The sequence below is a fragment of the Molossus molossus genome, unplaced genomic scaffold, assembly GCF_014108415.1.
Source record: "Molossus molossus isolate mMolMol1 unplaced genomic scaffold, mMolMol1.p scaffold_m16_p_4, whole genome shotgun sequence".
Lineage (NCBI taxonomy): Eukaryota > Metazoa > Chordata > Mammalia > Chiroptera > Molossidae > Molossus > Molossus molossus.
In genome coordinates, this window is record NW_023425377.1 from 32,879,688 (window position 1) to 32,899,510 (window position 19,823).

Genomic DNA, 19,823 nt, shown 5'->3' on the forward strand with positions numbered 1-19,823 from the left:
GCGTGGTGGTGTCGGCTGGTGCGCTGGCAACGGTGCTCCTCCCCCGGACCCACGCACGGAATCGAGCACCGACTCCGGGATCCAGACGCCTGTTTACATGCGCCACCTCTGGGCGGGCGGCGCTACTCAGGCCCGTCCTATTCCAACCCCGGACCCGGCCCCTGTCCCGCCCCGTATTTGTGCGGCGTCCGCTGGCCCGGCTGACTCCGGCGCAGAGAGGCTGGGCTTGTCGGCGCAGCAGCTCCAGAGGTCGAGCTGGGTTGAGAGTGCAGGCCAGCAGAGGCCGGCGGGGACGCGGGGCTATGCTGGGCAAGGATTACATGCTGGCCATAATTCTGGTCAACTGCGATGGTGTGCACGGAGGGACCCGATGGGAGGGAGGACTGCAGGTTGAGAGGGGAAAAGGGAGCACGAAAGGCTACCCCAAGGCTCAAAGACAGGGAGGAGGGTATCCCGGGGTGAGAACCAGGGTACAAATGAACCCTAATCTTTGCACTGTAATAATATTCAAGATTGAGAGCCTGGACCGTCAGCCTGTACTTCCAGCATAAGGGTTGACAAGGTGTAATTCTGAACCCACAAATATGTCCTCCTTCTTCAATCCTGTGTTCCCCCTCCCCATTCCGTGTTCCTGTAGATGACTTGTGGGGGGATCAGAATCTGGAGGGAGAGCCAGGCCTGCCCCCTGGCTGGAGGAAGATCCACGATGCTGCTGGTACTTACTATTGGCACGTACCCAGTGGTAGTACCCAGTGGCAGCGCCCAACCTGGGAACCAGGAGATGGAGAGGACCCAGGCACAGGCACGGTAGGTGGAGTGTGAGGAGGGGGCCTGAGCTCATGTGTGAACCTAGCCTGCTGCTACACTGACTTAGCCCACTCTCTGCAGAGGACGGAAGGGATTTGGGAATTTCGGCCCCCCAAGGGGAGATCCTTCTCCAGCCTGGAGAGCTCACTGGACCGGAGGTAAGGGATAGGCCAGGCCATATGAAAGGCTTGGGGGTTCCATGGCACTCAAAAGATGCAGCTGGAGCTACAGTCTGCTTTCCAGCCCAGGTTCTAAACTCTGGCCCATGTTCCTGACTCATTTTGAGTTTTGTCCTCGTTCCAAGCTGTCTTTTGCCACATGTTCTTTTCCATGTCCTGGGTCCTGACATATCATGTTCTAGATCTTGGCCATTGTCCTGGGCTGTGTTGATGGAGGTTCCCATCCTGTGTTGGGTCTCTTATCCCAATTTGGGGCTCTGGTTTGCATTTTGAACTCAGTTCCATGTTTGCAACATTTATTCTATGTCCTGTGTCCTGAATTTTTTCTCAGATTCTAAGTCACACTCCTTATGTTACATTTATGTAAAATGTCTGGGATGTGTCCTCTAGTTTTACATTTGAAACACTATATTCAGGGTCTTATCACATATTTTTTGCTTATCAAGTAGTCTGGGCCTCACCAGTGTCCCTTCTGTAGAGAATGTGGTCCTTTACCAGCTCTGTTCTGTTCCAGTAACTCTCTGTCCTGGTATGGTGAGGAATCCTACATCCAGAGCATGGAACCAGGGGCAAAGGTAGTGACTTGGGCCTGAGGGCCAGCCCATGGCATTGGGGAGGGTCCCAAGAGAAAGGTCAGGGGTGGGATTAGGGTGAGCAGAGATGATCAAGGGAGGGAGCATGAGAGGGTTTGTATATGTGGAGCCTGTGACATCTTTTATGCTACTCTACCTCTATTCACTCTGGACCCTCCTGTCTTTCTCCCAACCAATCAGTGCTTTGCAGTCCGCTCTCTGGGCTGGGTAGAGGTACCGGAAGAGGATCTGGTACCAGGGAAGAGCAGTATTGCAGTCAATAACTGTATCCAGCAGCTGGCCCAGACCCGCAGCCGGAGCCAGCCCCCAGATGGTGCCTGGGGCGAGGTGAGCTAGCCAGCCCTTCAAGGGGTTCAGTCCAGGGTCCAGCAGATATAGTTGTCTCTGAATTGCCTATTCCCCATGGCAACCACCTTCATCTGACTTCTGGGCTGCCCCCTGTCCTTGGCAGGGCCAGAACATGCTAATGATCCTGAAGAAGGATGCCATGAGCCTGGTGAATCCCCTGGACCACAGTCTGATTTACTGCCAGCCTCTGGTGCACATCCGTGTATGGGGTGTGGGCAGCTCCAAGGGCCGGTGAGGACCCCTGCATCCCCTCAAGTGAATGTTGCTCCTTCCATCCCCCTGTAGGCTGTGCTCCCCACTGATGCTGATCCCTTGTACTTGAACCCCTGGACACAGATCCTCTGACATGGACCCAAGCTCTGCCTGCCCTGCCTGGTGTAGGCCTGGTTGGGGAGGGTGGGCTCAGCTCAGCAGGGACAGATCGGGGACAGCCTGAGAGGCTGAGGTGATTCTCTCCTGTGCTCCCACATGCTTCCGGAACAGTGACAGGTGAGTGACAGCCAGGTGCCTTGAGCCCCAGCCCTGATCTTCCTGTCCATCCTTTCCATATCCCTTGCCTGCCTTTCTAGCCTCCTGCAGGCATTACAGGCTCATGCCCCTATCCAGCCTCCACCCCAGCCCTATCTCTGACCTGCCAGGGACTTCGCTTTTGTGGCGGGTGACAAAGACAGCTGTATGCTCAAGTGCCATGTGTTTCGCTGTGACGTCCCTGCCAAGGCCATTGCCAGTGCCCTACATGGGCTCTGTGCTCAGGTAAGGGCCAGGAATGGGTAGGGAAAGTGAATGGAGCTGGGTCTGAAGCTTCCAGGGTGGTGGGAGCAGGGTGGTATTGGCTCTCTTACCTCAATTTCCCTCTCCCTCAAGCTAGCTGCATTGTGTTTCAGATCTTGTCAGAGCGAGTAGGGATCAGTGGTGATTCCCCTTGCTGTTCTCTAGACCCCATCTCTCCTGAAGATCTGCCAAGGCAAGGTATGGAGAGGGAGGTCCTGCATTGCAGTGACAGGCTATTTTAGTGAAAGATGGGGGAGGGGTCCTGGTTACTTAGTACTTCGTTGGAGATATGGGGCCTCTGAGGTGTCCTGGTTCTAGGAATCCCAAGCCCTGAAGTGGAGGCTCATCCATGGTTTTTTCTTCTATCATCTGCTAGCTCCAGCTCTCTCTCAAGGGTGGGGAGGGGATGTTGAGAGAGCACGCAGGTTGACCTGCCATGTATATTTCAGCGGAGCTGCTGGATGCGGTGAGCCAGGCTGCTCAGAAGTACGAGGCACTGTACATGGGGACTCTGCCAGTTACTAAAGCCATGGGTGAGGACTGAGCATGCTGGAGCGGGTGGTGGACTATAAGGGAAGGGGCAGGTGGGTGAGTTAGGATCTACCACTGTTTCTCAGCGTGCTTCCATGGCCCTGTACGGCCTGGGATGTACCACCCTTCCCAACTCAGGATTCTAAACCCAGCCCCAGGTATTCTCTTCCCATTTCTCTGAATTCCAAGTCAGTGAGAGGGACGCTCCCTGCAGATTCCTTCCTTCTTTATGTCTGGGAGACACCGTGGTGGGTATTTCCCCCCAGGAATGGATGTGCTGAACGAGGCCATTGGTATCCTCACTACCCGGGGGGACCGGGATGCCTGGGTCCCTGCCATGCTCAGTGTGTCTGACTCTTTCATGACTGCACATCCCATTCAGGTACCAGAAGGTGAAGTTGGAGGCTGTGGAGGGGTGGGCAGGGATGCTGGGTTTCATTGCTTGCTGCTGGAAAGAGCTCAGTGGGTCCAGCCTGTGCCTAGCCCTCTAGTGACTAGGCCTGGTGTGGGCAGGCAGAGGCTGATACAGAGGAGGAGCCACTATGGCAGTGCCCTGTGCGCCTTGTGACCTTTATTGGTGTTGGCCGCGACCCACACACCTTTGGCCTCATTGCTGACCTGGGCCATCAGAGCTTCCAGTGCGCAGCCTTCTGGTGCCAGCCCCATGCAGGGGGACTCTCTGAAGCTGTGCAGGCTGCTTGCATGGTGAGTTAGGGGTGGGAATGGTGGGTGGGGTTGTCCTGCAGCTGCTTTGTACTGGTGACGGGCTCAGGATTGGCAGACTCTCCAGAAATCACAAACCAGTGATACCAGGGCTGACTAGCTCATAGTGTTTTATTAAGTTTAATAAGTTGCCAATATTGAAAGGCCAGGGCATTTTACATAATAATTGTCTTTCATTTTTTTTCTTAAAATATCAGAAGCTCTGATACTTTACATGCACAAATTTCAACATTCAGCTGGAATTGTATAGGGCTGTGCCCTGTAGGTTGGCCATTCTTTCCTTTTTGTCTCATTTAGGTTATTTTCTGGTATCTCTGGGCATTTGAGTATGGAATGCTTTCACTTTTCAGTTAACTCATTCACTCAACAAATATATGAGTGTCTGCAGGATACCAGGCACCGTACTTGACCCTGGGAATTCAGTAGTATAGAGGGCACAGACTTAGGTTAAAGCAGAGACAGACCAGAAAGAACTTGTACACCACAGAATGATGGAGGAGAAGGTCCATTCAGGGGTTCAAGCCTACTTGTAAGAGGTGATAGGAAATGGAGAGTTGAAGGTCCAAGGAGGATGTTAGCTAGGTGAAGGGGAGTAGGACAGAAGATGTGCCAAGTACAGGGAACGCCAGCTGTGACGGTGAAAGCTGTCAGTGGATTAGAGGATCTGAGAGAATCTAGTATATCTGGAGTGCTAGGGGGGATGAGTGAGAGTTGGAGACAGAAAGAATGGCAGAAACCAGGTCATGGAAGTACTTATAGGTCAGGGTGATGAGCTCACTTTATCCTGAGGCACTCTGAGCCACTGAAAGGTTTTGAGCAGGACAGTGAAGTCAGGTTTGTGGATTAGGAAGACCACTTAAGCTCTAGTGCAGGTAAAAGATTTGGAAGACATAAGAAGTAGAAACACCATTGAGGACCTTGTTGAGTTCAAATGAGAGAAGATTGGGGCAGTTGCATTGGGAATGGAGTTTGAGTGGAAGACCCTTCCTTGACTAGGAAATCCACTTTGCTAGGGGCCAGTCCACTCCAGTGAGAGATGGAGAGTCAGCATAGTGGTAAGGTTTGGTTAAGAGCACAGGCTCGGTAGTCAGACAGACTAGGTTTGAATTCCAGTTCTACCATTTTCGGGCTAGGTGACCTTGGGCAAGTCATGTATTCTCTCTAAATCTCAATTTCCTCATTTGTAAAATGAAGATAATAATACTTGATAGATAATTGGATTGTTACATTATACAAAGCATTTAGCACAGTATCCAGCCCCCCATAAGTGCTCAGTAAATGTCAAGTGTTATGTTTTTGTTCTTGAGCTACCTGGGAATGCTGCAGGGGCTTCAGACGTGGTGGACTATGAGCCTCCTATCAGACTGAAGCCTTGGCCAGTCCCCTGTCCTGCAGAAGCTCTCAGGGAGTCCGAGGCAGAAAGGAGCTGGATCCTCACATACCCCTTCTCCCTAGGTTCAGTACCAGAAGTGTCTTGTGGCCTCTGCAGCTCGAGGCAAGGCCTGGGGTGCCCAGGCCCGTGCCCGCCTGCGGCTCAAGCGGACCAGCTCTGTGGACTCCCCAGGAGGTCCCCTGCCTCTCCCTCTACTCAAAGGAGGGGTTGGGGGTACAGGGGCAGCCCCTCGAAAGCGGGGCATCTTCTCTTTTCTTGATGCCTTCCGGCTGAAACCCTCTCTGCTCCATATGTCCTAAATTGATCTGGGAGGACTGGGTAAAGAGACTCTGGGTCCATGCCCAACACTTTACCCCTTCGTTCCCCAGGGGCCTGCTGCCTCTCACCCTTTGGAGCCTTCTCTGCCTGTCCCTCCAACCTTGCGCACCCTCTATTTATTGCCCAATTTATTAATTGTTTATATGGATAACTGAGAGGCCCTGCACCAGAACTTAGGACCCTGGCTCTCCTTTCCCTGGGTCCCTGTGTTCCTTGCCCCTGTCCAGCCCTGGACAGTTGGCTCTACCTCAGCAACACTTTATAGCAAAATCAGTACAAATAAAAATCCCTTAGTGACTTCACTGGGTGTGAGTATATTGGGCCTGGGACAGGGTTGGGGGATTAACCTGAGTGAAGTGAGTGTCTTTGTGCTTGGTGTTGGTGGCTGCCTGTAGTCACATGAGGGCATGGGTGTGATGGAAATCTGACTTAATTCGATAAATATATTTTCTAAGGTCTTCCCTGTGCTAGGCACTAAACTCAGCATTGGGGATGTAACAAAAGAGGGTTTTCAGTTTCTGAGACTGTCAGGGAGACGAGCAAGATAGAAGATAGTATGTAGTACAACTAGGAAATCTCAGAGGGTTGTGGGAGCTCAGATGATATGCAACCTGGCCTGAAGTAGTACTAGGCCTCCTGATAAGTTGACATCTGAGTACTGAAGGAGTTTTGTTCTAGTAATCAAGCCTAGAGAGTATTCGTGTAGAGCCAGTGGTCAGAGGTGAGGTTCTAGAACTCTCTACCTGGCTAGGTCAGAGGGGCATGTGTGGGGCTAGAGCTTCTGGTGGTTTAAACTTGCTCCTGAAAGCACTTGTGAGACGTGGAGAAATTGAGGGTACCCGGGCTCCTAGAGCGCCGCCTCCTGGAAGACAGCTCCATTTGATGCCCTGTGACCAGGGCCCGTCCCTTAGAGAATGGGTGCAGGGTCGCAGCAGCTGCTGTCCAACCAGAAGGGCTCCAGGGAACCAGGCGGGGCGGGGCGCGCCCAGCAGCGAGGACCTGCGGACGCTCCGGAAGTGACGTGCTGCCCCGCTGGCTGTGCGGAAGTGGAGATGGCGGAGCTGTACGTTAAGCCGGGTGAGCGAGGCTGCAGGCGAGGGGCGGTGACAGCGCGGGGTGCGGACCCTCCGGCTCCCCCGGGCTCGCTTCACACTTGCTCTCCCATCCGCAGGCAACAAGGAGCGCGGTTGGAACGACCCACCGCAGTTCTCCTACGGGCTGCAGACACAGGCCGGTGGACCCAAGCGCGCTCCGCTGACCAAGAGGGTCGCCGCTCCCCAAGATGGAGCCCCTAGAGGTGCGTGGGGACCCAGGGCGCGGAGACCGGCCGACAGTGGGCGGTGCCAGGGATAAGCTTGTCCCGAGGTTCCTCTCTGCTCCTCTGAGGATTCTGTGGGGGAGAGGCTGAAGTCCCAGAAAGGGCCTCAAGGCAGACCCTTTTCTGATCCCCTCCTCTACTGCCCAGGTTAATAAATGGTACGTTGGTTTCAAAAGACTCACTCTATGCTTTCATCCAAACCTATGGCTTTAATGCAGTTTTTACTCGCAAGTTATTTTCAAATTGTATTTCCAACCCAGATCTCTTCCCAGAACTCCACAGGGGTATATCCATTTGTCTGTTCTACATCTTCACTTGGCCATATAATAAGCATCTCAGACTTAACGAGTTCTTCATTCATTATCATCTACTGAGCACAGCTATGAGCCAGGCACTGTTTGAGGACAAACTAGACAGCAAAGAAAAAGACAAAAAGGTTTCTGCTTTCATGGAGTTCACACTGTAGCTTTGGCGACACACAAATGAAATAGTGGTAAGGGCTCTGCAGAGAAATAAAAGATGATGTGACCAGGTAACTAAGGTGTCTGAGGGGCTGACATTTATGCTAAAATCTGAATGATGATTAAAAACTACCCACAGCCCTGGCCGTTTTGGCTCAGTGGTTGGAGCGTCAGCCTGCAGACCAGAGAGTGCTGGGTTCGGTTCCCGCTAGGGGCATGTAAAAAAAAAAAAAAAAAAGATGTTTTGAGAGAAACATCAATACACTGAGTGGCTGCCACCCATGAGACCCCAACAGGGGCCAGGAATGAACTGCAACCGAGGTATGTGCCCTTGGCTGTAAATTCTATTACACTTTGAAAATGAAATGTTTTCATAAACATTGGCTTTATAATTAATAAAAAGTAAAAACTACCCACAGATCAGGTGCCAAAGCATTTCAGGCATTGGAGACTGCTACTGCAAAGGTCTGGAGAACACGTTTGGCAAATTCAGAAACTAGTGGCTATAGCACAGTGGGCTATGGATAGAGATAAAAAGTAGGCAGGGGCCAGATCACAGTTGGTTTTGTAAGCCAGGATAAGGAGTTTATATTTTTTAAAAAATATGTTTTATTGATTTTCCAGATAGAGGAAGGGAGAGAAACATTGATCGGCCACCTCCTGTATGCGTCCGTCCCCCCCACCCCCCCCAGGAGATTGAGCCCACAACCCGGGCATGTGCTCTGATCAGGAATCTGACCAGGAATCAAACAGGGACCTCTCAGTCCATGGGATGACGCTCAATCCATTAGAGAACTGCCTTTTCCCCAGAGCAGCCCTGAAAAAGAGACTCCGATTAAGTTTTTCAGCTGTAGCACTGCAGAGAAACGATATAAACTAGGATTTCGTACCCTTGGCATTATTGACATTTTGAGCCAGATAATTCTTTATGGTGAGGGACAGTCTTGTACACTGTAGGATGTTTGCAGCATCCCTGGTCTCTACCCATTAGATGTCAGTTAGCACCCATTTGTTGGGACAAAAGGTAGCTTCAGACATTTGCCCTGAGGGCAAACTCTACCGAGAAGCACGGACTGATTTACATTTTAAAAAAGGTCATTGTATCTGCTGTGTGGAAGATTTTGGGGAAGAGGTGGACAATTTAGAGACTATTGATAACATAAACAAGATTTAATGATGATTTAGACAAGGGTGGGAGTACTAGAGGTGGTAGGAATGATATGGGATGTGTTATGGAGAATGTAAGAATGAGTAGTTGAGGGAAAGATATAACTGTTATGGAGAATGTAAGAATGAGTAGTTGAGGGAAAGATATAACTTGCATTTTTGCTTGAGGGACTGGCTGGTATTTATTGTTCACTGATATCTGAAGACTGGAGAATAATTTTGGGGCGAGGGGAAAGCAAGCTTTCTTTCTTGGCCATGTTAAATTTGGGCTGCAATTTTGGGGAGAGGTATAGGGCAGAATTACAGAAATGAGTCACCATCATATGGATGGTATTTGATGTCATGGATTTGACTAAGTTACCTAGGTAGAGTGTGTGGCTACAGGCCTAAAGTGGACCCAGGACAGAGCAGAGCCCTAAGGCTGTGTAGCATTTCAAGGTTAAGTAGAGAAGGAATTAGCAAAGGAGACTGAGAAATATCCAAAGTAGTAAGAAAAGTCTCTGGGAGAGAGTAAAATCTATTTTTTAAAATTGATTTGAGAGAGAGAAACATCAGTTTGTTGTTCCAGTTATTAATGCATTCATTGGTTGATTTTTTTTTTTTTTTTTTAGATTTTTCTCTCACTACACTTTTATTTATTTATTTTTTAAAAATAATTTTATTAATTTTTGTTACAGATATTTCCCCTTTTTCCCCCACTGATTCCCCCCTCCCTTGGTTGATTCTTGTATATGCTCTGACTGGGTAGTGAACCTGCAACCTTGACTTATTGAGACGATATTCTAACTAACTGAGCTATCTGGCCAGGACCAGAGAGTAAAATCTTGATTCAACCATGATGAATGCTGAGAAGTCAAGAGAAGAGAGACCATCTGCTAGTTTTTTGCTTTTGTTTTTTAATTTATTTTTTTTTTCTTTATTGATTTTTAGAGAGAGGGAGAGATAGAAACATCGGTGAGAGAACATCAGTTGGCTGCTTCCTGCATGCCCCCCACTGGGGATCGGGCCCACAACCTAGCTATGTGCTCTGACCCAAAATCGAAACAGCAACCTCTTGGTGCATGGGTCGATGCTCAACTACTGAGCCACACCAGCCAGGAGTAGTTTTAACATACATAGTGATCACTAATGACCCTAAGAATAATCTGGAGTGATGAGAGCAGAAACCCAGCTGGAATGGGACGAGGAGAGAATGTGAAAAGAGGGAGAGAAGTAACTATAGCCCACTCAAGAAATTCTGCTGTGAAGCAGAGATGAGAAAGGGGGTGGGATACTTTAAGATGGAGTGTGAGATAAGGAAGGGTTTTTGTTTTTAAGATATTGTAGACTAGAGCTTGTTTGTATGCAGATGGAATGGTTCAGTAGAGGGAGAACTGATGGTGCAGGAGAAAGGGGATAATTGTAGGATGGAAGCCTAGAGAAGACAAGAGAGGCTGGGTGCAGAGTCCATCTGGAGAGATGGCCTCTGATAGGAGCAGGAACCTTTCATCTATTGAAGGACGAAGAAAGTGACCTGGTGGTGAGAATATGAGTTCCTGTTTAATGACGTCTATTTTCTCAGTGAAATATGAGGCAGCAGGGAAAGGTAGAGAATGGGAGAGGGGCAGAAAGTTTAGAGGAGATAAGATGTGAGAATAATAGTTCTGAAGAGTGGAAAAATGAGGCAAAGTGTAGGATTTCCAAGCAGCGTTGGATACCTTTTGAAATCTGAAGTCTTGGATTTAAAACGTAACTCCTCAGCATGTTTTTTTCCCTCCCGACAAGTGCAGGCAAATGGGTTTACCAGGAAAGTGGGACAGTGGGAGAGGGGATAAGTGAGGTAAGAGTGTTTATATGGGAGTGATTTTAATGCATGGTTAAGTCTGAGTAGCTGAGCTGGAAAGGTAGGAGGGGTAGTCATATTTTGGGGATGGTTCACTGCTGTTGAGAACATGGCAGAGAGGAATGAGAGGCTGAGGTGGGTGGGAAAAATCACTGGTGGTGAGGAGGTAAAGAAACCAAGAGGCTAAATTATTAGATACATTAATTATCCATGTGGATATTGATACCTAAGAGTAAATTCTTGAATTTTGTTCCTACAGTCTTTCTCTGTAGTGGTTCTACCATCCCATTACTGAAGTCAGAAACCAGGAGTCATTCTTGACTCCTCTCCCTCACCCCTAATCCACCAAGTCCTATTGCTACTCCCTCCTATATAAATCTGACCACTCCATTTCCCCTCATCTCTAGTCTTTCACTTGAGCCCATCCATGCCAGCATCTTCTCTTTCCAGGACAACTTCTCCATTAACCTCCCAACTGGTGTCCCTGCCAGCATTCTTGACCTCTTCTCACCAGTTTGTCACAGAGCATACAGAATTAACATCTTGCCTTTCCCTGCCTCTTGGGCATTGCCCTTACTTCTACCTAGTTAGTACTCGTTTCCTTCAACTCTTCATGGCTGCTTCTATTTCATCCATCAGTTCTTAACTTTGTGAGCACTTTTTGCTACACACTAATCTAAAAGCTGTATCTAGCCCTGGCCGGTTTGGCTCAGCGGTTGGAGCATCGGCCTGTGGTCCTGAGAGACCCGGGTTCGGTTCCCGCTAGGGGCGCGTGCCTCGGTTGCAGTTTGTCCCCGGCCCTGGTCGGTCGTGCGGGTGGCGGCCACTCGATGTGTCCCTTTCACATCGATGTTTCTCTCTCTCTCTCTCTTCCTCTCTCTCCCTCCCACTCTACCTGAACAAAAAAAACAAAAAAAAAGTGTCCTCGGGTGAGGATAAAAGCTGTATCTATATTCTTAGTCATCATTACACCTGTAAAATAAGTGCTATTGCTGTACTATCCCCTTTTACAGAAGAGGAACCCAAGCGCAGAGGTTAAAAGTTACTTGCCAGCCCTCAGTTTGGCCAGTTTGGCTCAGTGGTTGGAGCATCGGCTTGCGGACCAGAGAGTCCCGAGTTTGGATCCCGCTAGGGGCACGTACCACCCCCCCCAAAAGTAACTTGCCAAATGTCACATAGTGGGTGGGCTGGGATAAAATTAGGTAGGTCTTTCTATTCCTCTTTATCACTTAATCCATTTTTACTTATTTCTTTCCTTTTTTTTTGGTTAATCCTCACCTGAGGATATTTTTTCATTAATTTTAAATAGAGTGAAAATGGGGGGGGGGGAGGCATCCATGGGAGACACAGATTGGTTGCCTCCTGCATAACCCCGACCAGGCCAGGGATGAACCTGCAACCCAGGCACACACCCTTGACTGGGAATCAAACCCATGACCCCTTAGTCTGCAGGCTGACGCTCTAACTGCTGAGCTAAACTGGCCCGGCTCCATTTTATTTCTTTGTAGCATGCAACATAATTTGGTGATTTCCTTGTGTTCCTACCTCTACCTCCCTCTAGAATTTAAGCTGCTGAGATTAGGAATCTAATCTGCCTGGTTACTCCTCCCTCTATCTCTGGTGCCTCCCACATTGTCTGGCACGTAGTAGGGACTTATAAATACACATTTTTTTTTTTTTTTATCCTCACCCGAGGACATTTTTCCTTTTTTGTTCTGGTAGAGTGGGAGGGAGAGACAGGAACAGAGAGAGAGAGAAACATCGATGTGAAAGGGACACATCGAGTGGCTGCCACCCGCACGACCAACCAGGGCTGGGGACAAACTGCAACCGAGGTATGCGCCCTTAGCAGGAACCGAACCCGGGCCTCTCGGGACCACAGGTCGACGCTCTAACCGCTGAGCCAAACTGGCCAGGGCTAAATACACATTTTTGAATGAATGAGTTGTCCCAGAGAGTAGCCCTCATTAGAAGGGATGAAATTAGAGTTGAGTTTCTTATCTGTTTCAGCAGCCCTACCTGTGTTTGTTTGATCCTGCTTTACCTTTTCAGTCCCCACCTCAGAGATTTCTCCTGGGGCCCCCCCAATGGGGCCACTTCCTCCTTCAAGTATGGCTTCCAGGCCCCCAGCTATGGGGAGTCGTCCTGCTTCCACTGTGGACTCCACAGATTTCCCAGTCATTGAGTGTGAGACTCTGCTGGAAGATGTGCTGAGACCTCTGGAACAGGCATTGGAGGATTGCCGTGGCCACACAAAAGTAAGCCCTGGCACTCATGGGATGGTGGGGAGGGTTCCTATTCATAGCCCGATGCAGGTATGGCTCCCAAAGGTAGACCTTCTGACCCTATGGGCAGTGGCTCTTAACCCTTTTTGAGTAAGGGACCCCTTTGGAATCTGCTAAGGCCTTCCCAGAAAAATGAACACAGGGTTTTAGGAGGGTTCAAGGGACTTCTGAAGACCATTCAGAAGAGGCTTGTAGGAACCCGAGTTGAATTCAACTCCCATTAGTGATAAATAGCCTGATTATCATACCTCTAGGACCTCTAGGCCATTCAGAGCAGACCTTGCTGATTTTGTGCTCAAGGAGGGAGGGAAACCCTCTTTTTCTGTTTATAGTGTTTTTTGTTTAAATGTGGGGTTTTTTTGGTATGTGCCCCTAGCGGGAACTGAACCCGGGACTCTCTGGTCCACAGGCCAACACTCCAACTGCTGAGCCAAACCGCCCAGGGCTGTTTAAATGTTTTTATTGACTTTTTTTTTTTTTTTTTTTAGTGAGAGAGAAACATCGATGTGAGAGAGAAACATTGATCAGCTGCCTCTTGCAAGCCCCCTGCTGGGGATAAAACCTGCAACCTGGGCTTATGTCCTGACAGGGAGTTGAACCAGGACATCTCAGTCCATGGGACAGTGCTCAGTCCACTGAGCCCCACCAGCTGGGCTATAGTATTTCTTAAGTTCTCTGGAGTCAAGGGATCTGAGGAGTCTTAAAGGAAAGTAGCATAGTAATTTTCATCTATTTGGTCCTTAGGTTCCTTATTTGTCAAATAGCTAAGATGAGTTTTTGGATGTCTGAGAAACTGGAAATTTTTAAATTCTAGGTTTACATGTATTTTTCTTGGAAAGAGAACCATAGGTTTCATCAGATTCCCAGTGGGGCCTCTAACCTTTGGGTAAAGAACCAGAATGCGAAGATTAAGTATAAAGTTCCTGGGCCAGAGAAAGCAGTGCTTCCTATGTGGTGCTAGGTTTCCCTGCCCCTGTTGTGCTGGCAGCACTGATTTGGAGCGGGTTTGTGTCTTAGAAGCAGGTATGTGATGACATCAGCCGACGCCTGGTTCTGCTGCAGGAACAGTGGGCTGAAGGGAAGCTGTCAATGCCTGTAAAGAAGAGGATGGCTCTGCTGGTGCAAGGTATGGGTGGGTCCCTTGGTATAGCCTAAGTCCCATATACCGCCGTGGTTGGCTAAGCTGGAATAGGTGGTGATATTTTGACTGGTTCGGAGGGAAGGAGCGGGAATTGTCTTTTGCCCCAGACTGCTTGCTCAGCCTCTCTTCTCAGAGCTTTCAAGCCACCAGTGGGATGCAGCAGATGACATCCACCGCTCTCTCATGGTTGACCATGTGACTGAAGTCAGCCAGTGGATGGTGGGAGTTAAAAGATTAATTGCAGAAAAGAGGAGTCTGTCTTCAGAGGAGGAAACTAATGAAGAGAAATCTGCAGCCACAGCTGAAGAGAACCAGACCAAACCAGGTGTCCAACAGGATCCATAATCCTGTGGGTTCCCCAGACTCACCTCATAACATCTCCTATGCCTTGGCATGGGAGGCCTTGTTTCACTTGGCTTGTTCTTAGCACTTGGGAGACTATCTGCCCTGTTGGGGTTCTTGGCCTGACCCACCGCTTAGGGAAGAGATCTCATCTGGGCCACAGGGAAGTCACTTGTTACCTCTAACATATGCTTTTCAATAAAAACATCTAAATGGTGGGCCCTGGGTAAGAGAGAAACCTTTCTTATGCCAAACTGGTCACTTTTGGTGCCCTTGACTACCCTGCTCTCTGTGTACCCTACAAACCTCTGTTTTTCCTCTATTCATTATGAATGGCCTTACTAGGCATGACCAGATTACTACCTGCTATTTTCCCCCAAATTAGAACTAAATACACATCCCTTGCTGGGCTAAATAACTCTATCTTTGTATGATTTCATTTCAGCATGAGAACAGAGGTTCAACAGCATGGGGAGAATTTCCCCTCAAGAAAAGGAGATTGCCTTGTTTGCACTGTATCACCCTTGAGGTATGCAAGTGCTCTGAAGATTAGAATCAGATATTAAAACATAGCTGAATAAATTGGAGGAAAAAAGGCCAGATTGCTGAGATATGGGACCATGACTATTTTTTCTTGGAAGTGGGGCTAGGATATAATTATGACTCTTATTTGACTTACCAAATAAGCTGCTGCCTTATTTTGGGCTCTAAGGTCTCTTCTGACCCTTTGAAGAAAACAGTCAGACTGAAGGGGTCTGTGATAAGGGCCAGTTCAGGCTTTCAATGTTGGAATAAGGGGATTGGCAGAAAAGGCATGGGGAGAGACCAGAGAAGGCTAAAAGTTTAGGGCAGTGCCTCTTTTCCTGGTTTGGTATAGATATGGAGGGATTACTGGAGAGGCCTGATTCCAAAAAGGCTGCTTCCTGGAAAGGCTGGAACAGCCCTTGGCAGGGGCCAGGCTAGTGCTGTTTATGGTTTGGTGGCTTTTGTAGCTTGCCCTCACAGCTTGCCAAAGGCTCTAATTGCCACTAGAAGTGGGCTCAATCTGAGCTGGGAAGGAACCTGGGACCTCTGATCCTAATCAGGTCTGCTGGGCCCTCAGCTGTGTGGCTAAGATGGGAAGATCAGCACTGAGAACACTGGAGCCAAAGTGTTTCTTTGAATGTTTACTAAGCAGTCAGACAGTGACATACTCCATCCCTGCCTCAGCCCGAGCGAGGTGGGCTGGGGGTTGAGAGGAGTGCCTACAGACCAAACAGAAAGTAGAGCTAAGGGCTTGGCAAGGTGCCCACTCCTATCCTTGCTCTAGCTGCCTCAGAATGAAGGGAGGCCCAGAACCAAGTCACTCCCTTCCAGATTAGATGAGGCCAGCTGGCCTTTGGATACCCCAGGAAGAGGTGGTGGCAGCAGCGACATGAGGGATTCCTCTAACTCCACACAGGTCATCTGCACTGGATTAGATGTCCATTTCAAATTGTGCGTCATCTGGAGAGAGAAAAAGCAGGAGGACTGGTTGCTGGACTGAGGGTCTGCAGGATCAGCTTCAGTGTAGAAACCCTTTGGACTCGAACCCCCACTCTATTTAACCAGTGCATTTGGATGCAGGCATTTCTTAATTTTAGGTCAGTTCCTGCTTTCCTTACCGGGTATCTGTTCCTCTGTCTGCTTCTGCTCCTTCAGCTCCTCCAGCTTGGAGGGTGGGGCTGTTGGAGTTGTGACCCCGGGAATCTGAGGGAGGCAGCAGGGGGGTGTCCGGGTAATGGGTGAGTTCTTGCACTCCAGCAGGAACTTTCGGTCGTAGATGATCCTGGTGCCTGTCAAGCGGTAGGGGCTACGTAAGAGGCAGGAGCTTGGGTACATAGTTGTCTTGGGTCCCAGAAAGGCCTTTTAGGGACCTAGGGGTCAGATCTCCCTGTGTTTTAAAGGGCAACTGCTCTGCAACCCAGCCAGGATCTCAGCTGACTAGCCTTCATAGTACTTGAAGACTTTCAGGCTTAACCAGGATGTGGCCTAAGCAGGAAGGAACTTTTGGTATAGAGGAGCTTCAGGTCTTGGCTTTAGGAGAACCAAATTTGGAGCTCAGGTACGTGAAGCTTCTCTGCGACTGCATTGCTTTCTTTCACAAGGTGGGGCCTAAACCTCTGGCCTTAGTTGAATCAGGAAGCCAAATAGATGTGAAGGCGGTTCACCCTGTGTTGCCACCTGGGCTCTGATATCGTGCAGGGAGGAGCTGTGTTCGCACGAAACAAGGACATACTGTTCTTATTCTGACTCCTCCCAAGTCCTATCAGGCTCAGCCCTGCCTAGAGGAACTTGGCACCTAACCCTGTCCTCAAAGGGCCTTGTCCTTGTTCTCAGCCCTCCCCTCAGCTTCCACGTGGCAGGAACCCCTGGGTGGGAAGCCCAGCAGCTCCAGATCCCAGACTGCTTGCCCAATCAAACAGCCGCCAGCCAGCCAGCCACACATACCCTGACACCCATGCCCCCAACTGCCGGACCCCTGCTCTAGCAACTCTGCAAAACCTGGTGATTCCTGCTGAGGCCACGTTCACCTGGGGCCTAGGCCTCCCAAGCGGCAAAGTGGGAAGGAGTGGGTAAGCAAGGCACCCAGAACCACAGCCAGTTAGGATTTCAGCCCAGAGGCTCGGAAACGGCTTGGACTCCACCCGCCCTCCCCTACCTCTCCCAAGCTACAACCAGCAGAGGGGCCTGCGGAGGAGTCCAAGATCCGCACCTCCCCACCCTGCCCTCAACAGCGCGTGCACGCGCACGCGCACGGACCTGTCCCCTGCCTTCGGACCCCAGCCCGGCCCGCTGACCTCCCGGGGTAGTGGCGTATAGCGTGCCCCCCGGCGTGGTGCTGTAGCAGTCGGGCAGCCGGTCTCTGCCCCCGGGAATCGGGCAGCTCGTGGCCGTGGACATAGCGAATTAGACGAACAGGAAGGCAAGCGGCTGGTACTGAGGACGTGGAGCACAGCAGTCTGAGGCGGACTCTGTCGACCACGTGCGTGCAGCCCCAGCAACAACACCAAGACAACGTCACGCCCGGGGCGGGCCACCCTCTGCCATTCAGCCCCCGGTCCCGCCCTACCAGCGAGGGAGCAAGTCAGCAAGTCCGCAAGTCCTGGGCTCCCTAAAAGTTGGAAGGAGTCCATGCGGAACTGGCCCGGAGTTCCTCTTGGCAAAATACCGGCCAGCCGGCTTGTGTACTGTAGTTGCTCAGCTATTTACTATTCACTGTTTACACCTGGGCGCTGGGGACAAGTGAGGCACAGCACACAAACTGCCATGTATTAATTCACCCATTCCTTTCAACAGTTTAAGACAGTAAATCACTATCTGCCACATTTTACTGGCGAGGAAACTAAAACCCAGAGAGTTGTTAAGTCACTGGTTCAAAGTCACAAATCTAGGAGTTGCCGGAAGCTGGGATACAGACCTGAGTGTATCTGATTCCAGAGCTTGTGCCTTTCAGCGCAGCTGTGTAACGCTTCCCATTAATTAATTACAGTACAGAGTGAAAAGTGCCTGAAGGCCTGGTACACAGCACGGAAGGGGAAGGGTGGGGATGGAGGGTGGGTTTTCTGGAAGGATACCTGGAAGGATGAATAAAGGTTGGGGGGATAGAAGAGGCCTGCTCTTTGATCTCTCAGCCACAGCTAAACCTATCAGGAATAAGGAAGGGCAAGGGGCTGGCAAGGAGGGCTTGGTTTTTCATTCTCTGGAAAGGGAAGGTCAGCAAGTCTGGCCTTAGATTTTTTTGATGCACAGTGATTTAAAAGGAAACAGGAGAGGTGGTGGGAGAGTAAATCTAGTACCTATATACACTAGTAGTCACTTCATCCAGTTGTATTCTGGCTTCTTCAAAATCAGTATACCTCCATACCCATTACCCTCCAAATAAAGTACAGACCACCTGACTTTATGCATTTAATCAATATTACTTAAGCTCTGGCTTCATCAGATTTTCCCTTAGCTCTGATTTCTTCACTAATTTTTTTAAAAATGACTATTTTATAAGTCAATGCTTCTCAGACTTCAACGTGCACATAAATAACCTGGAGAGCTTGTTAAAATGAGAATTCTGATATAGATCTGGGGTGGGACCCCAAATTCTGCGTTTTTAATAAGATCCTGGGTGATGCAGACCCTTAGGTCAGCAGGTCCTTAAAATCACAATTCTGGGAACAAGGATTTGTATATTTTATGTTCTAAAAACGTTTTTGAGCCTCTTACAAAGTGGTGTGTACTTTAATAAAGTGCCTTAGCAGTGCTGGAGGGTAAGGCTTGGGAGCAGATTGTGAGGAGCCATCTATGACAACTCAGCTTTTAAGCAGGTTTGTTAAGTAGTCTGGTGGGGGGAATGGACGATTGCATGGAGAACAGTGAAGGTGAAGACTGGAGCCTAGTGAAATGGGGTGGGCAAAAGGGCAGTGACTGTGAGGATGGAGAGAAGTGGAAGGGATCCAGATAACAGAGGAAGAAGAACAAGGTGTCTGATAAAGATGTGGTGAGAGGGAGGGAGATAAACTAGGATAATTCTCCTAGTCTCCTGTCTTGAGAGACCTGGTAGCTAATAATACTACCCAATATAATAGGGAACAGAAGGGGAGGGGCTTATCTTATACTGGGGGTGTATAATGTGTGTGGAATGCTCAAATGGAGAAGAACAGCAAGGATCTAGATATACTGGTCTGAAGCTCAGAGAACTTTGGGTTAATGATGCAGATTTGAGTGGAGTGAAATCCAAGAGCAAGGGATAAGATATCATTTGGTGAGAAGATTCAAAGAAAGAAGAGACCTGGGCACATCAACATTTAAGGTGTAGTGGAGGAAGAGGATTCACCAAAAGAGAATAAGAAAGATCAGCCAGAGGAGAACTAGGAGAGAAGTGTCAAAGGCTTTTAAGAAGGATCAGTGTGGAAATGAGGTCTCCCTTCTGCTAATCCCTACTATAAAAAAAAAATAGCAGCAGGTACTACTACTGTAAGACTGCTGGCAGAAGCTTACTTTTCTTGAGACACTGTGCGCTCTAAGGGCCAGGGACTAGACACTAGGTAGCTGGCTTTAGAGAGAAAGCCAGATCATCATCTATGTAATCTGGATGAAAGGCCAAGAGTTTAAATCAGAGAATCAACACTGATTACCCATTAGATTATAGGAGCTTAAAAAAACAAAAACAAAAAACCGCCCATACCCCAGTCCCAGAGATCTGCCTAAACCTACAAGGAAATATCAGGTCTCTGCCACCAGGCAAATTATAGTTGATCCTTAAACAACACAGATTTGAACTGCATTAGGTCCACTTATATGCATATTTTTTCAATATACAGTCAGCCCTCCATATCCCCAGGTTTTGAATCCACAGTGCTGACTTTATGCATTATTCTATACCATTTTATTTTATTTATTTATTTATTTTTATCCTCATTTTTCCATTTTTTGTACAGATAGAGTGGGAGGGAGAGAGAGGAAGAGAGAGAGGGGGAAACATCGATGTGAAGGGACACATCGAGTGGCTGCCACCCGCACGACCAACCAGGGCCGGGGACAAACTGCAACCGAGGCACATGCCCTTAGCGGGAACCGAACCCGGGTCTCTCCGGACCGCAGGTGGACGCTCT

At 49.2% G+C, this 19,823-nt stretch overlaps 3 protein-coding genes across 5 annotated transcripts; 2 read left to right on the forward strand and 1 right to left on the reverse strand.

Moving 5' to 3' along the window:
* The first annotated feature begins 16 nt into the window (after positions 1 to 16).
* APBB3 (amyloid beta precursor protein binding family B member 3) lies at positions 17 to 6,632 on the forward strand. Of its 3 annotated transcripts, XM_036240100.1 has the most exons (13): positions 17 to 351; positions 638 to 807; positions 889 to 965; positions 1,501 to 1,561; positions 1,760 to 1,906; positions 2,031 to 2,158; positions 2,411 to 2,416; positions 2,566 to 2,680; positions 2,812 to 2,896; positions 3,148 to 3,231; positions 3,496 to 3,611; positions 3,743 to 3,934; positions 5,408 to 6,632. In XM_036240100.1, the coding sequence occupies exons 1-13, from the start codon at positions 303 to 305 to the stop codon at positions 5,642 to 5,644; spliced, it is 1,467 nt and encodes a 488-aa protein (XP_036095993.1). In that variant the 5' UTR covers positions 17 to 302; the 3' UTR covers positions 5,645 to 6,632. The 3 variants fall into 3 exon arrangements, with proteins under 3 accessions (XP_036095993.1, XP_036095995.1, XP_036095994.1); XM_036240102.1 differs by lacking the exon at positions 3,743 to 3,934; XM_036240101.1 differs by lacking the exon at positions 2,411 to 2,416.
* Positions 6,633 to 6,672: 40 nt separating this feature from the next.
* On the forward strand, positions 6,673 to 14,843 carry SRA1 (steroid receptor RNA activator 1). Its single transcript, XM_036240493.1, has 5 exons — positions 6,673 to 6,740; positions 6,835 to 6,960; positions 12,484 to 12,689; positions 13,734 to 13,842; positions 13,991 to 14,843. Exons 1-5 carry the CDS (start codon positions 6,716 to 6,718, stop codon positions 14,200 to 14,202), a joined length of 678 nt encoding a protein of 225 aa, XP_036096386.1. The 5' UTR covers positions 6,673 to 6,715; the 3' UTR covers positions 14,203 to 14,843.
* Positions 14,844 to 15,352: 509 nt separating this feature from the next.
* EIF4EBP3 (eukaryotic translation initiation factor 4E binding protein 3) lies at positions 15,353 to 17,274 on the reverse strand. The gene is made up of 3 exons (XM_036240494.1): positions 17,019 to 17,274; positions 15,843 to 16,013; positions 15,353 to 15,684 (listed from the first exon to the last, which is right to left on the reverse strand). The coding sequence occupies exons 1-3, from the start codon at positions 17,119 to 17,121 to the stop codon at positions 15,656 to 15,658; spliced, it is 303 nt and encodes a 100-aa protein (XP_036096387.1). The 5' UTR covers positions 17,122 to 17,274; the 3' UTR covers positions 15,353 to 15,655.
* Between the last annotated feature and the right edge of the window lie 2,549 nt (positions 17,275 to 19,823).

Bases quoted from the DNA above. Each gene is read 5' to 3' on its own strand.
- APBB3 (XM_036240100.1), top strand. From the start codon at position 303: ATGCTGGGCAAGGATTACATGCTGGCCATAATTCTGGTCAACTGCGAT. The intron at 2,681-2,811 runs GTAAGGGCCAGG...ATTGTGTTTCAG, and splicing joins TACATGGGCTCTGTGCTCAG to ATCTTGTCAGAGCGAGTAGG. The intron at 3,935-5,407 runs GTGAGTTAGGGG...CCTTCTCCCTAG, and splicing joins CTGTGCAGGCTGCTTGCATG to GTTCAGTACCAGAAGTGTCT.
- SRA1 (XM_036240493.1), top strand. From the start codon at position 6,716: ATGGCGGAGCTGTACGTTAAGCCGG. The intron at 6,741-6,834 runs GTGAGCGAGGCT...TCCCATCCGCAG, and splicing joins GGAGCTGTACGTTAAGCCGG to GCAACAAGGAGCGCGGTTGG. The intron at 6,961-12,483 runs GTGCGTGGGGAC...TTACCTTTTCAG, and splicing joins CCAAGATGGAGCCCCTAGAG to TCCCCACCTCAGAGATTTCT.
- EIF4EBP3 (XM_036240494.1), bottom strand. From the start codon at position 17,121: ATGTCCACGGCCACGAGCTGCCCGATTCCCGGGGGCAGAGACCGGCTG. The intron at 16,014-17,018 runs GTCAGCGGGCCG...ACCGCTTGACAG, and splicing joins ATACGCCACTACCCCGGGAG to GCACCAGGATCATCTACGAC. The intron at 15,685-15,842 runs GTAAGGAAAGCA...TTCTCTCTCCAG, and splicing joins GACAGAGGAACAGATACCCG to ATGACGCACAATTTGAAATG.